The 11,974-nt window shown below is 48.2% G+C and overlaps 1 protein-coding gene across 11 annotated transcripts; it reads left to right on the forward strand.

Annotated features, from left to right (window-relative positions):
* Positions 1-1,777: 1,777 nt before the first annotated feature.
* LOC129735057 (casein kinase I-like) lies at positions 1,778-11,500 on the forward strand. 11 transcript variants are annotated; one of them, XR_008730532.1, is made up of 8 exons: positions 1,778-1,833; positions 2,527-2,614; positions 3,893-4,012; positions 7,986-8,049; positions 8,312-8,338; positions 8,710-8,785; positions 8,971-9,099; positions 9,582-11,500. XR_008730532.1 is itself a non-coding variant. In XM_055700431.1 (6 exons), exons 1-6 carry the CDS (start codon positions 3,172-3,174, stop codon positions 9,588-9,590), a joined length of 390 nt encoding a protein of 129 aa, XP_055556406.1. In that variant the 5' UTR covers positions 2,633-3,171; the 3' UTR covers positions 9,591-11,500. The 11 variants fall into 11 exon arrangements, 5 of the variants coding, with proteins under 5 accessions (XP_055556403.1, XP_055556405.1, XP_055556404.1 ...); XR_008730530.1 differs by lacking the exon at positions 8,312-8,338 and having other exon boundaries at positions 8,710-8,840; XR_008730529.1 differs by lacking the exon at positions 8,312-8,338 and having other exon boundaries at positions 1,785-1,833.
* The last annotated feature ends 474 nt before the right edge of the window (positions 11,501-11,974 follow it).

Raw genomic sequence — 11,974 nt, forward strand, 5'->3', positions numbered from 1 at the left:
TCTGAGAAAGCATTTGGCACGTGATAGAGTTTCGCTCTTCCCTGTGCTCAGCCTTTGTGCCGTTTTCCTGGGCAGGGGTCCTGGTCACAGGACTCGGGACCTTTGCTACGGTCCAAGAGCGATTCCAAGGTGAGGAAGAGGTGTACGCGGTTTGAAGACACATTGCTGAGTTATCTCTGCGGGAGCTCGCGTTCCTCACAGAGGTTATCCCTGGTGAGAAGGCAACTTCACATGGCTACCAGTGCAAAGTGAGAACCACAAACAGAAATCCTTCCTGGCACCTTCTCTGGTGGAGCTGTGCATGGGTGGTGCCGTGGAGCATTTTGGCTGCGGCCGAGTGCAAATGTCAGCTTTGCCCCATCTCACCCCAGAAAGTAGTTAGCACAACTGTTGTGGTGTGCTTCACATGGCTACCAGGGCAAAGTGAGAACCACAAAGAGAAGTGTCCTGGGGCCTGGTTGTGGGCCACAAGTTCCTCTGGGGGGGCCCGTGGTGCTCATTGGTGCCGGAGGGGGGGGGGCATAGGGGCCTCTGGGGAGGCTTGGAGGGGCCATAGAGTCTTCCCTGCCCCTAGGAAGGCATAGGGGCCTCGGGGGGCGGCACAGTTGCCTCTGGGGGGGCTTGGGAGGCATAGGGGGCTCTGGGGGGGGCACAGGGCCTCTGGGGGTTTTGGGGAGCCCATGGGGGCCTTAGTGAGGGCGGCTGGGGGCTTCTGGGGCCTCTGGGGGGGCTCCATGAGGCTAGTTGAGGGCCTGGGGGGGGCATAAGGGCCTCTGGAGGGACTTGGCGGGCAGGTGGGGGTGTACAGGGGCCTCTGGGGGGGCAGTAGTGTTGCTGCGAAGGCGCTTAGGTCCTTTAGGTGAGCTGGGGGGTGCAGTGACTATGCAGGGGCCTTGGCAGCGGCTGGGGGGCTGGTTGGAGGGCACAAGGTCCTCTGGAGGGGCTTGGGGGGCGTCTGGGGTGGATGGGAGGCACAGGGGCCTCCTGGGGGAGCCCATGGGGGGGCCATGGGGCTGGGGGGGCCATAGGGCAGCTGTGCCCCCAGCCCGTTCCTCTATACTCCCAGTTCCTGCTGGTGGGTCCACAGAGGGCCCAGGTCGAGCCCCCTCCCCAGGTAAAGGGGGGGCCAGGACGGTGGACACGGTAAGGGGGCCGGGGGGCGGCACTGACACACACACCCCAAGCCCCCCCGGCACCGCTGTCCCGGGCGGGGGGGGGGGGGGCGTGCGAGCGATCCCCCAGCAGCAAACAGCCCGGGGGGGCTGCCCCACCCCCCTGGAGCAGGCAACTGGTGAGGGGGCGGGGGGGGACAGGATGGGGGCTATAGGGGTTAGGAGGGGCTATAGGGGCTATGAGGGAGCAAACCGGGGCTGTAAAGGCTGAGGGGGCAGGGGGACGGGGGTGCACGGGGGCGCGGGGGGGGGCAGGTGGTCGGAGGAGGGCAGGGGGGCGGGGGACACGGGGGGGGGCAGGTGGGCGGTGCGGGGGGGGGGCGCACGGAGTGAGCGGGGGGGGCTCTCCGGGCAGGCACAGATTTGGGGGGGAGGGGGGGGTGGGGGGGTGGGGCAGAGGGGGGCCGGCGGGAGGGGGCTGGAGGGGCAAGACAGGGGCTATAAGGGGGGGAGGGGGGGGGAGGGGGCGGAGGGCGGCAGGGGGCCACAGGGGCAACCCCCCCCGGGGCCGTGGGCATGCCCGTGGCCGGCGGCGGGCCCGGCCCGGCCCCGGAAGGCGGGTTTAATTTCCGGCCACGTGGCGCCCCGGAGCGGCTGAGGCTGCTGGGCTTCCCCGGGAGCCTGGAAGGCTTTCGGGCCGGGCCGTGCGGCGGCGCGCTGGGTGAGCGGGCGGGCCCGGGCCTCCCCGTCGGGCAGCGGCCGGCCGGGGGGGACGTGGTGCCGGCGGCGGGCGGGCTGAGGCGGGAGGACGGCCCGGGACCGGCGGGGCTGCCGGCGGTTCTCGTCTCCCCGGCGGTGGCGGTGCTCAGCGGGCTGCTCACGGTGCCGCCTGTTTTTTTTTCTCGGAGCTGCGCCGCTACCTCAGCGAGGAGGCGAGGAGCGGCGGCGGGGCCCGGGCGGGGGGTCGGCCCGCGGCGCCCTGCCGCCCCCCCGCCGCCTCCGGGTGCCCGGGCAGCCGCCGCAGCTCTGCGCGGGGCTTTGTCTTTCCCCCAGCCGCCGGCCGGGGCCGTGGCAGCGGGCTGGGGCCGCAGAGGCCGCATCGGGGCCTGCGGTAACGCTGTCGCAGGGGGGCGGCTTAGGAGCCTCTTCAGCCCCTGCGAGCGGGCAAGGGAAGGAAAAGAAAGCCGGCGGCGGGATCCCCACCCCTTTCCCCCCACCGATTGCTGTCTTTCTTTATAAAGTATTACAAACGGGGGAAGGTGTGGGAGGCAGCAGCTCAGGTGTCTCGCTGATCCTGTGTCTTGACAGTCAGCTCCTGGGCCAGAGCAGCCGAGGGGAAGAGGCCTTTGGATTTGCTTCCCAGTGAAACGGCTCTCTTTTTTTTTTTTTTTTTTTTTTTTTTCTTTGTACCTAGGTTCATCCGGAATTGTACGTTGACAAATCAAGGGGAGATAAACTGAAGATCAATCTAGATGTTACTTTTCCACATATGCCTTGTGCTTGTGAGTCGAACTGCTGACTGTGGAGGGATAACTTTTGCACTTGCCGAGGGCCCAGAAGTTTCCATCTGCCCGCTGCTTCCAAGTGCTGCGCTGCTGCTTGGGCAACAGCCGGGGAGGAATTGGTGGTGCCTCGTGGTTACGCAGCCAGGCCTGCTGGGCGCTTAAACCAGCGCGTCCAGTCGGGCAGTATTATTTTTCTACATTGTAAATGAGCCTGAGGCATAAACCCGCTTACATTTCTGTACGGCAGTGTACTTGGTCAGGGAGCTCAGTCGCACTGACAGAGCTGGCACAGAGTTCCCTTGGGACTCCAGACTTGACTGTCTTGTTGAAAGGCTCGAGAGCCTGCTTTGGAAGTCACTTGGCAAGGCACAGCTTTGCCGTGATTTTGGTACTTGAATTCTGACTGTAATGTCAATGCCATGTGTTAGCCTTTCTCCAGAAGTTATAAAAGCAGAATGAGCGTTAAGAATCTGATTACCTTTTAACTAAATTCAAAACAAAGTTGCGGGATGAAGTGAATGGAAGTCCTTCAAGTCTGACTGGGTATTACTGCTATGCATGTTATCCGCCTGTCTACCGATCGTTCCTGCCTCTTGTTCAGTTGTGGTAATTCCTTTGGGTAATGCGTTGGGCTCTAGATGTAGTGAATCTTGACTTCCTCCTGACCCCCCGAGGTGTTACCGGTCTTTGCCTTCCTTAATTTTAAAACGGTGTGGGAAGGCTAGAGAGACTGGAAGCCTCGGCTGTTGTGTGTGGAGAAGCTGTCGGCCTTCTAAGAGAGCATGTAGCCAGCAAGCGCATCGTGGTGCTTCGGTACCGAGCTGATACCACAGGCCTCAATCTTTTTGTGAAAAGAGATCACAAGGAAATGTGCTGATGTTGAAGGGGGAGAGGTGGCGGGGGAAGAGGTAGGAGGCAGCTTTCAACCAATTTTAGGCTTAACTCCTGTGTTCCTGAAAATGGTTCTGGGCTTTGAGGGGTTTGCTTTTGGCTTTTTGCCTTAAGCGCGTCTACCTTTCAGGGTAACGCTTTCTTGGAAGTTGGAAACGGTCCTTCTGGGACACCAAACCAAACCCTGTACCTGGGAGGGCCATTTAGCATGCTGCATTGTGCGTTTTATTCCGTCGGTCACTTGACCCTAGCCGTACACGCTCTCCCAGTTTGGCACATTCTTACCCTGCTGGCTGAAAGATTCTGTCTTTTCACTTCCTCAGCTTGTCACAGGCCATAACACTTGTGTGTTCATAGACCGCTTTCCTTGCTTACTGCTTTCAGATTTGAGCATCGATGCCATGGATGTGGCAGGAGAGCAGCAGCTGGACGTAGAGCATAATCTGTTTAAACAACGCTTGGATAAGGCTGGCAATCGTGTGACTCCAGAGGCCGACAGACATGGTAAGATGCTATTCTGCCATTTGTGGATGGATGCTCTCATAGCCTTTCCATCGCCGTATGCCTGCTATGAGGTTCATGGGAACAAGTGATGGCTGAATTCACAGCGTTTTAAACGCCACAAACTCTTGAAGAGTTTATAGGACACAAATCTATTACACTGGCAGATCAGACAAGCTCCTCTGTGTGTGTGTGTGTGTGTGTGTGTGTGTGTATATATTATACTCGGTACTTTTGCGAGGCAAGTCTCTGCCTGGTCCCTCTGAAATTGGGACAAGGACTCATTGATGCATTTCAGGAGCAAAGCTGCTGAGTGAACGGGCTTTTCCTACTAGGAATCAAGCAGCTGGTCTGGCAAAACTTGACTTTGGTTGCATCTTTAAATCCTGGTAGGCTGGCAGATGGGACGAGCTGGTTAGAGGAAAGAGCCTCTCTCCAGGGAAGGCTCCGCTGACTTGACCCTTAAGCCTAAGCTATCATCTTACTGCGTTTATTTTGCGTGTGTCAATGCATACCTGATAAATATATTTCAGTTGATATATCAATAAGTTACAAGTTGGAGTAAGTGGTCCTTGGCTACATAAAGCTCTACTCTGCATTTTTTTACATGTTATGACTTACTGTTGTACTTCAGTACAAACCGGGAACGATTCTGGTAGTGTTGCAGTCAAACAGTAATGCTGTCCTGACTTTGCAGTCTGCGTGTCTTCAGAACCTTTGGTCACTGCAGAGTATGAGCAAATGCCTCTTGCTTGCTTGCAGCTGGTACGTGGGATAACACTGCCAGTCCTGATGTGAGAGGAGAGTTCTGGGAACAGAGCGTGTGTTGGGATGTGAAGTCAGTACCATCAGATCTGGATTTTCCAACACCTGTACAAGATGTCTGAGAGGTCCCAGACCACTGAATTTGCCAGAGGGGCTAGCAGGTCCATTGAGCCTTGCGTCTTAATTCTGATTTCCTGAGCTGTGGCTTGGTTGGAGTGTCAAGATGGTGAGTGGGAAACACTTCAGATCTCTTTCATCAAGATGAGCTAAGTGTTGTCTTCTAGCTCCTACGGTACTGGCTTGAGTAGTGTTCCCAGTTGTCAGTACTGCATGTTGTACCTGCGTGAGCACCTGATCTTCTGTGTCTGCCCACCAGTGCTGAAATATCTCTTCCTAGGCATCCGTCCTAACACAGCCTCTCCCTCCACTCTCACCCACATATACATTTTTGGTCAGGCATCCCAGGGTGGAGAAACTGTCGTCTGTTAACCAGACTCGTAACTCCTTTGCTGAAGTGCCCTCGTGTGTTCCATCCTTTGATGCTCCACTACTCTACCAAGGAAAGTGCAGGCTTCTTTCAGACCTTGTTCCCGGCTTCTCCCAAGGTGTGTGCCACGTTGTCACGTGAAGCGGGGGGGGAGGCAGCAGCAGTATGCAATCCTCTCAACCCAAGGTGTTTGATCTGTCTGTTAGCACCCCAGGAAAGCAGAGACCCTTGTTCCCGACCAGTCTGTCAGCATCCCAGTACAGGGACCCTTCACTGAAAAGTCCCACTGGATCGAAGGGCAATTCGACTGACTTGTTCAGGGTGGCACACTAGCAGCATTAGGGGGACCCCTCAGCAGGTCTTCCCACTTTGTTTGAATGTGTTACCCGCTGCCGGCAACTGCCAGCGCCCACAAAGGACTCACACCAACAGTTCACGGAATAACACTCTTTATTAATAGGAAATCGTGACAAATTAAGGTTCGTGATTGCCAGTGATAGGGACTGTCTGCAAAAACAAGCTTTGAATTATATACAACTAAACTACATACAACTAAATTATAATCGCTAATAACAGCTAGCATGAGTTAGTTATTTAACATGCATAAAACAAAGTTCTTACCCGATAGGTGTCCCTACGGGGGAGAAGACAGGTTCAGCCCATCGACGGATCCCAGAAGTTCTGATGGAGTCTTCCCTAATTTCTCCCTTCATCTGTCCACTTCTTATACTTCATAGTACATTGCATATTCATTTTCATACACAGGGTTAGTTACAAGTTTCTGGCTTCTAGTACAAATTAGTACGTATCCCCAGATAACACTGCTGAAGTTCTCTGCTAACTACGCATGCTCCTCAGGCGGGGTTTTGCCCTCCTTTGGTGGGGCTGTTTGAGTTGGAGGTTGTGATCTCCCGCTAAGAATAAGGCAATTATCTTTGTCTTATTTTCAACTAATTTTCTGTTGATGTCAGTGGATTGCAACACCTTATCATCCCGTTTCCTCTCGTAGCCAGAACTTTCCTCACTTGAAGGTTTCTTTCTGCGTAACTTAGGTAACAGCATTGTTTTCACTACCTGTTCTTTGTTTCTCATCCTCCCCAAGGCTGACTACCTTGGTGAGAAGTCCCTGCATAACAACTGTAGAGAGTGAGTCAGCTTGACCTAGCTTTGTGAACACTGAATCAGAGTTGGGTAATCGAGGAGTTTAGACAATCCCCCCCCCCCCCCCCCCCCCCCTTTGGACTTATTTCAGTCCAGGACCAGTCCATTTCCATCACATTTAGGCAGAGCTTGAGTGACTTTAGTCATGCATATTGTTGTTACTAACTGGTGTTGTGTGCCCAGTGAGGTGTAGTAGTACCTTGGAGGCAGGCAGCTTTGAGGTGGAGGTGTGTGTTAGTATTACAATGCGATTATTTCAGCTGAGGAAAGTAATTTCACCATAATGGTTGGCTCAGCCACAGACATCTCCTGGATTCTTCATGTGACAACTGGTGTGCAGCTTATCAGCTGTGTGGTGCCATCTGGTTCCCTTTCCTGCAGGGAGCACGACAGCCTGGCCGTGGTGTCTCCACTCCGCACCGTCCTCCGTCACCACTATCGGCATGCGCTGAGCTGCCAGGAGGTGTTGCTTAGGGCACTGTGGTGATACGGATTCTGTGCATGCCAGCCATCCTGAAGGCCATAGCTGTATTTTACCCTAAAAAAGCTTTCCGTAATGCTACGCTTCTGTTAGGACACAATTTTGTCGAATTCCCCCCCCCCTCAAGGTGATTTTCCCACACACCTGCAGGCAGCAGGACTAATGTCATCTCCTTTTGCCTGCTTGGGCTTGGACTAAAATCCCTTCCCTGACTATTCTTTAGCTCTTCCAGCCTTTGAGCCTTCCCTTGGGCCTGGTTGATAGCCCTTTGCCATTTCACCCTGTTCACAGCCAGCGTGAGTCTAGGTACTGAATATCTCAAAGAATTTCAGTTACACGATAAACCTGCTTTTTTGTAAATTAATTTTAGCATTTTAATTGCTTTCAAAGGGAGCTTTGTGGAATCCTGTCCACATGGTGACCTAGCATAAGCAATGATGGAAAGATGCATCAGATGTGACCTCTGTGTCAGCTCAGTGTGCCTCAGACTGCATTTGGCACTCCGTGGCATGCTGCGCAGCTCCAGAAATTCATGCTAGGGAAAAAAATGGGCAAAAATAAGTCACATAGAAACATGAGTTAGGAAGAAATGCTATAAATTAGGTATTTGTGTTGATTTGAGACAGTTGATCTTGCTTGTGGATCTTTGGGGTGTGAACTTGATGCTGAATGGCTCGTTTTTCATTTGACATGCATTGAATTATTTTAAAAGAGATAGAAGAGAAGCTTATGAAATAGAATAGGTTATTGAGCCTTCCTAAAATGCTCACAACAATTATGTATAAAGCCAAAGTGAAGGATGATGGAATAAAATTCTGTGCTTTATAAGTAAATGCAGTACAGTTAAACCTGATCCCCGGGCAGGGTCCTAGTTATTTCTGTTCTTAAAATCCAAAAGAAGTTTAGGAAGTCTTAGAGGTTAGTATTGTGGGAAATAAATGGCTCTTCCACAAAAAATTCCACGTAAGCAAGGCTCTTTGAACAATTCTTTTTGAAATCTGTTCTAACTACAGCCAGTTAGCAGTTTAATGTTGAAATGTATACTTGCTCTCCTATAAAGCAGTATTTCATTTGCATTTCAGTGCTGTGAGTCTTGACAAATTTGGGAAGAGCCCAAGGGAAATTTTTCATCCTGAGATACAAAAGGTAGGAGGTGACTTCTTTTTTTGTTTGTTTGGTTGTGGCTTTTTATTATTTTCTGGAAAAATAAGTTGTTACATATAAATGCTAGTGGTTTGTTTCTTTCGGTAGCAGGATAATAATGAGGAGCAGGGTTACAGTTACAAAATAAGCTGTCTTTATCAGTTGAACTGGCTACTTTGAAATTAAACAAATACATGAATACGTTACACGGGGGGGTTGTGCTGTCTTCAGTACCAGTGTGCTAAAGATACTGTTTTGTTTACAGGATTTATTGGCTCTTGAAGAGCAAGAGGTAAATGTAAACTTTTCACTCCTAGCACTTACTTAGTGTCTTATAACAACTTAGATATCAATTGCTTATTGCAGTAAAAAAAAGTGGTATTTCTGTGCAAATATGAGATCAAAAATCATTTTAAGCACCGGCATAATATATCGTATTAATGGATGAGCAACTTAGTAATATCATAAAATTCATAATCTGTGATCAAAAGTGAATTATTAGGTATCTGCTACTTGAGCATGCAATGGAGCTGGTATGAAGTGTATATTCCCGTGTGTAGGACGTATACAAAAGATGTATAAAAAAGTCCTTGGAGGAAACATTATTTTAGGTCTTTTGTTTGATTGTCTGTTTATCCTATAATATTTGGTTTTATTTCTCAGGGACCTGTGAATTTTAAATTTGGAGTCCTTTATGCTAAGGATGGGCAGCTTACAGATGATGAAATGTTCAGCGATGGTGAGTTTTTCACCTTTTTCTCGGCTGACGGTTGCATAAAATATTGAGCTTCACTGTGAGTACAAACATTCACTGTCGTGACCCTCTTAGAATTCATCTTAGGAGCCTTGAAGATTTGTATATAAATCAAATTGTTACACTGAATAAACTGTTCCTTTTCTCTAGTGTGCGTTCCCACAATTAAGTGGTGTGGAGCTGAAGGGGACTACAATGTAATGGTGATGGAGCCGTTTGGACCGAGTCTTGAAGATCTCTTCAGTTTTTGTTCAAGGAAATTTAGTCTCGAAACAGTCCTATTACTTGCTGACCAAATGGTAGGAACCTGCTTTGTTGATCTTGACGGTGCAGTATGTTGGAATATTCAGATTCCTTGAGAGATCAGAACCAAATACGTTGCTTCTGTAATTTAGAGGTGAATAGGCCTGTATCATTAAAGACTCAAAATTGGTTTTGTTTCTCTTAAATACAAAGCGCCCCATCTAAAGTGATTACAAAGCCTTGATTTTTAAAAAGCAGACTTGCACTGTTTGCAAACCATTTGTTGCACTGCTCAAAGACAAAAGAAATTCGCCCGAGAAAGTTTTGGGAAACAAACATAAAATAGACACGGGGAAAGAGCTGGAGAGGTTTATGTATTGTCTATCGAATTATATTCTCTTTAATGCCCTTACATTTTACAATAAAAAGTTTCATTACCTCTTTTATCATTAAGACAACGTTGCTAGTGTTTTTATAAGGAAAAAAGTGTATGCCTAGTCTCTCTCGAGTGATTTTTTTTTTTTTCCTCTTTATCTAGATTAGTTGAATTGAATATGTTCACTCTGAGAACTTCATCCACCGAGATGTGAAGCCAGACAACTTCTTAATGGGCCTTGGGAAGAAAGGCAATCTTGTCTACATAATAGACTCTGGTTTAGCAAAGAAGTATCGAGACTCTCAAACTCACCAACATATTCCATATCGTGAAAATAAAAACTCAACAGGAACTGACTGTTATGCATCCATCAACACTCATCTTGGAATCGGCAAGCTGGAGAAAGCAATACATAGAAACTTTAAAAGTGTTGATGCACATAATTTTAGCACAAGTAGATGTTGCTTTAATGAGGCATAGAGTATGATCCTTATTTATGGCACTTAACAGTGCAGTGTGCTTGGCCTCTTATCTCTTGATTGGGTGGGAATTGGTCAGATTGTAATTCTCAGGAATTAGCACGTTTTTTTAATAATTGCAAGGGTGATAGGCTTTTTCTTGTACTGGATGAGTTTATCATGGGCATAGTAACTCTCAGCTTTCTCTTGTTTTTCAAAGGGTTTTTATGATGGTCTTGTTGCACAGTCTTTTGTTTTTCCAGTACTCCTAATGAGTCCACTTTTTTATACTGTTGCAGAGCAATCTCGCAGGGATGACTTGGAGTCCTTGGGCTATGTACTGATGTATTTTAACCTGGGCTCCCTCCCCTGGCAGGGACTGAAAGCAGCAACAAAGAGGCAGAAATAGGAACGTATCAGTGAAAAGAAAATGTTTACACCCGTTGAGGTTTTGTGTAAAAGGATATTCTTGTAAGTTACTTTTCCGCGGCACTAGGCTTACGTGTTCATGGTTTAGTGGGATTTCTTTTTGCTTTACACTGAATTCTACCAGTCTTTTTACTTGTCCCTCTCTTTTTTCCTTTTTTTTTTTTTCTAAATTCCCCCAACCCCGCCCATGGTTGGGCGTGTCTGTGATAAAGATACTGTGCTTTGAAGACTGGGATCTTTCTGTTGATAGACCATTTCTAATTATCCTTTGTCTTAACTATTAGTAAACAATCATTGAGGTGCCCTCAATTCAAAGGGTAGCTTAGTACATCTGATTTGCACTGTGTTGTGTGTGCATGTGTTGGTGTTGGCTGGATAACTCTTGACGGCAAACAGCATTTTGAGAAACTACCCATTTCTTCATATGGGTGGGTACTGTTTCTTGAATTAATTAGATTGCACAGTCAGATGCACATATTGCAGTTGTTTCACTTGAGAATTGTCGTTCCAGGTTCATGTAGTTTGGCCTGCTGATGGTCAGCATCTGTGAGAGGTGTAAGAAACCCTCCTATATCCTAGCATCGTGCTTCAAAGCTTTTCTGTTTCTCAGTTTGGTATTCACGCCACAGTAATAATGAGGTGGTTTTGAGCCCTGCAAAATGGTACTTAAATCGATTTTAAAACTTGTTAATGTTAGCTGCCATCGGGGAATATTGTTGATCTTTCACAAAGAGTGCTGTCTCTATTCTGTCCACGCTCTTGGCTTCAGCAGCTAGGTATGACAATGGGAACTATAGTTTCTGTCATGGTTGTGTGAAAACTTACTGTCTTCGATGTGTTTTAACTGTCCCTTCATAGGTGTTCCTTTACATTCATTAACTGTGTTTTTTCTCTGGGGTTAACAGGCAGGAAAGACTAATCAACTTTTCTTGTGCTCTTCGTTAGAATTTCTTTCTTAACATAAATTACTAATATATAATTTCAGCCAGAAAGACTTGAGCTTGTTAGAGAAAATATGCTTTTCACTTTCCCAGTTCTTGCTTACTCCATAGCAGGTGAGATGCCTCAAATTGTTACAAGTTTTCATAGCTTGTGCTCTTACTGTGTTCATAATGTTAAAGTAATTCTTCCATAATCAAAACGCATCCTTAGATGTTAACCAGGTTACCAATTAAAGTCATGGTTTTCCCATTATTTTTATACCTTGTTCTTAGTCAGGAAAACTTCAAGTATCCAGGTCACATGGCAAGGTTACTAAGGAGAATTTTGATTTGCTAAGTGTAAGACTATAGAAAATCATTCATACCGCTTCTTACCAGGAGAACAGTAAAGAACAGCAGCTGTTTGTCCATACCCATTCCAAGTGTGTTAGTTTCCTTGGTAAGTCTTAAGTAAATGTGCTGCTGCTGTTCCTGTTTCAGGAAGTGCTTAGACCATACTCCTGGTAGAAAGCAAAGTTTGCTATGCAGATCTACTGATGTCTTATGTTAAGGACTACGGTTTTTATTTATAACTTGATAAATCAGTTTTGTTATTTTATTTGGATGCCTTCGTTTGCTAAGGCAGTGCTGCATCTGCGATCCCCACCTTTCGTCGTCTAGAGGAAGGGCTACTGCCTGTTGAACTCTGGGCAATGGAGATCTGCAGAAGTTACTCAAATAATGAAAG

Source organism: Falco cherrug, unplaced genomic scaffold (assembly GCF_023634085.1).
Source record: "Falco cherrug isolate bFalChe1 unplaced genomic scaffold, bFalChe1.pri scaffold_229, whole genome shotgun sequence".
Classification (NCBI taxonomy): domain Eukaryota; kingdom Metazoa; phylum Chordata; class Aves; order Falconiformes; family Falconidae; genus Falco; species Falco cherrug.

Coding starts and splice junctions, on each gene's coding strand:
- LOC129735057 (XM_055700428.1), top strand. CDS start 3,172: ATGCATGTTATCCGCCTGTCTACCGATCGTTCCTGCCTCTTGTTCAGT. Junction 3,237..7,985: donor AGTTGTGGTAATTCCTTTGG/GTAATGCGTTGG, acceptor TTTGCATTTCAG/TGCTGTGAGTCTTGACAAAT. Junction 8,339..8,709: donor TGGCTCTTGAAGAGCAAGAG/GTAAATGTAAAC, acceptor TTTATTTCTCAG/GGACCTGTGAATTTTAAATT.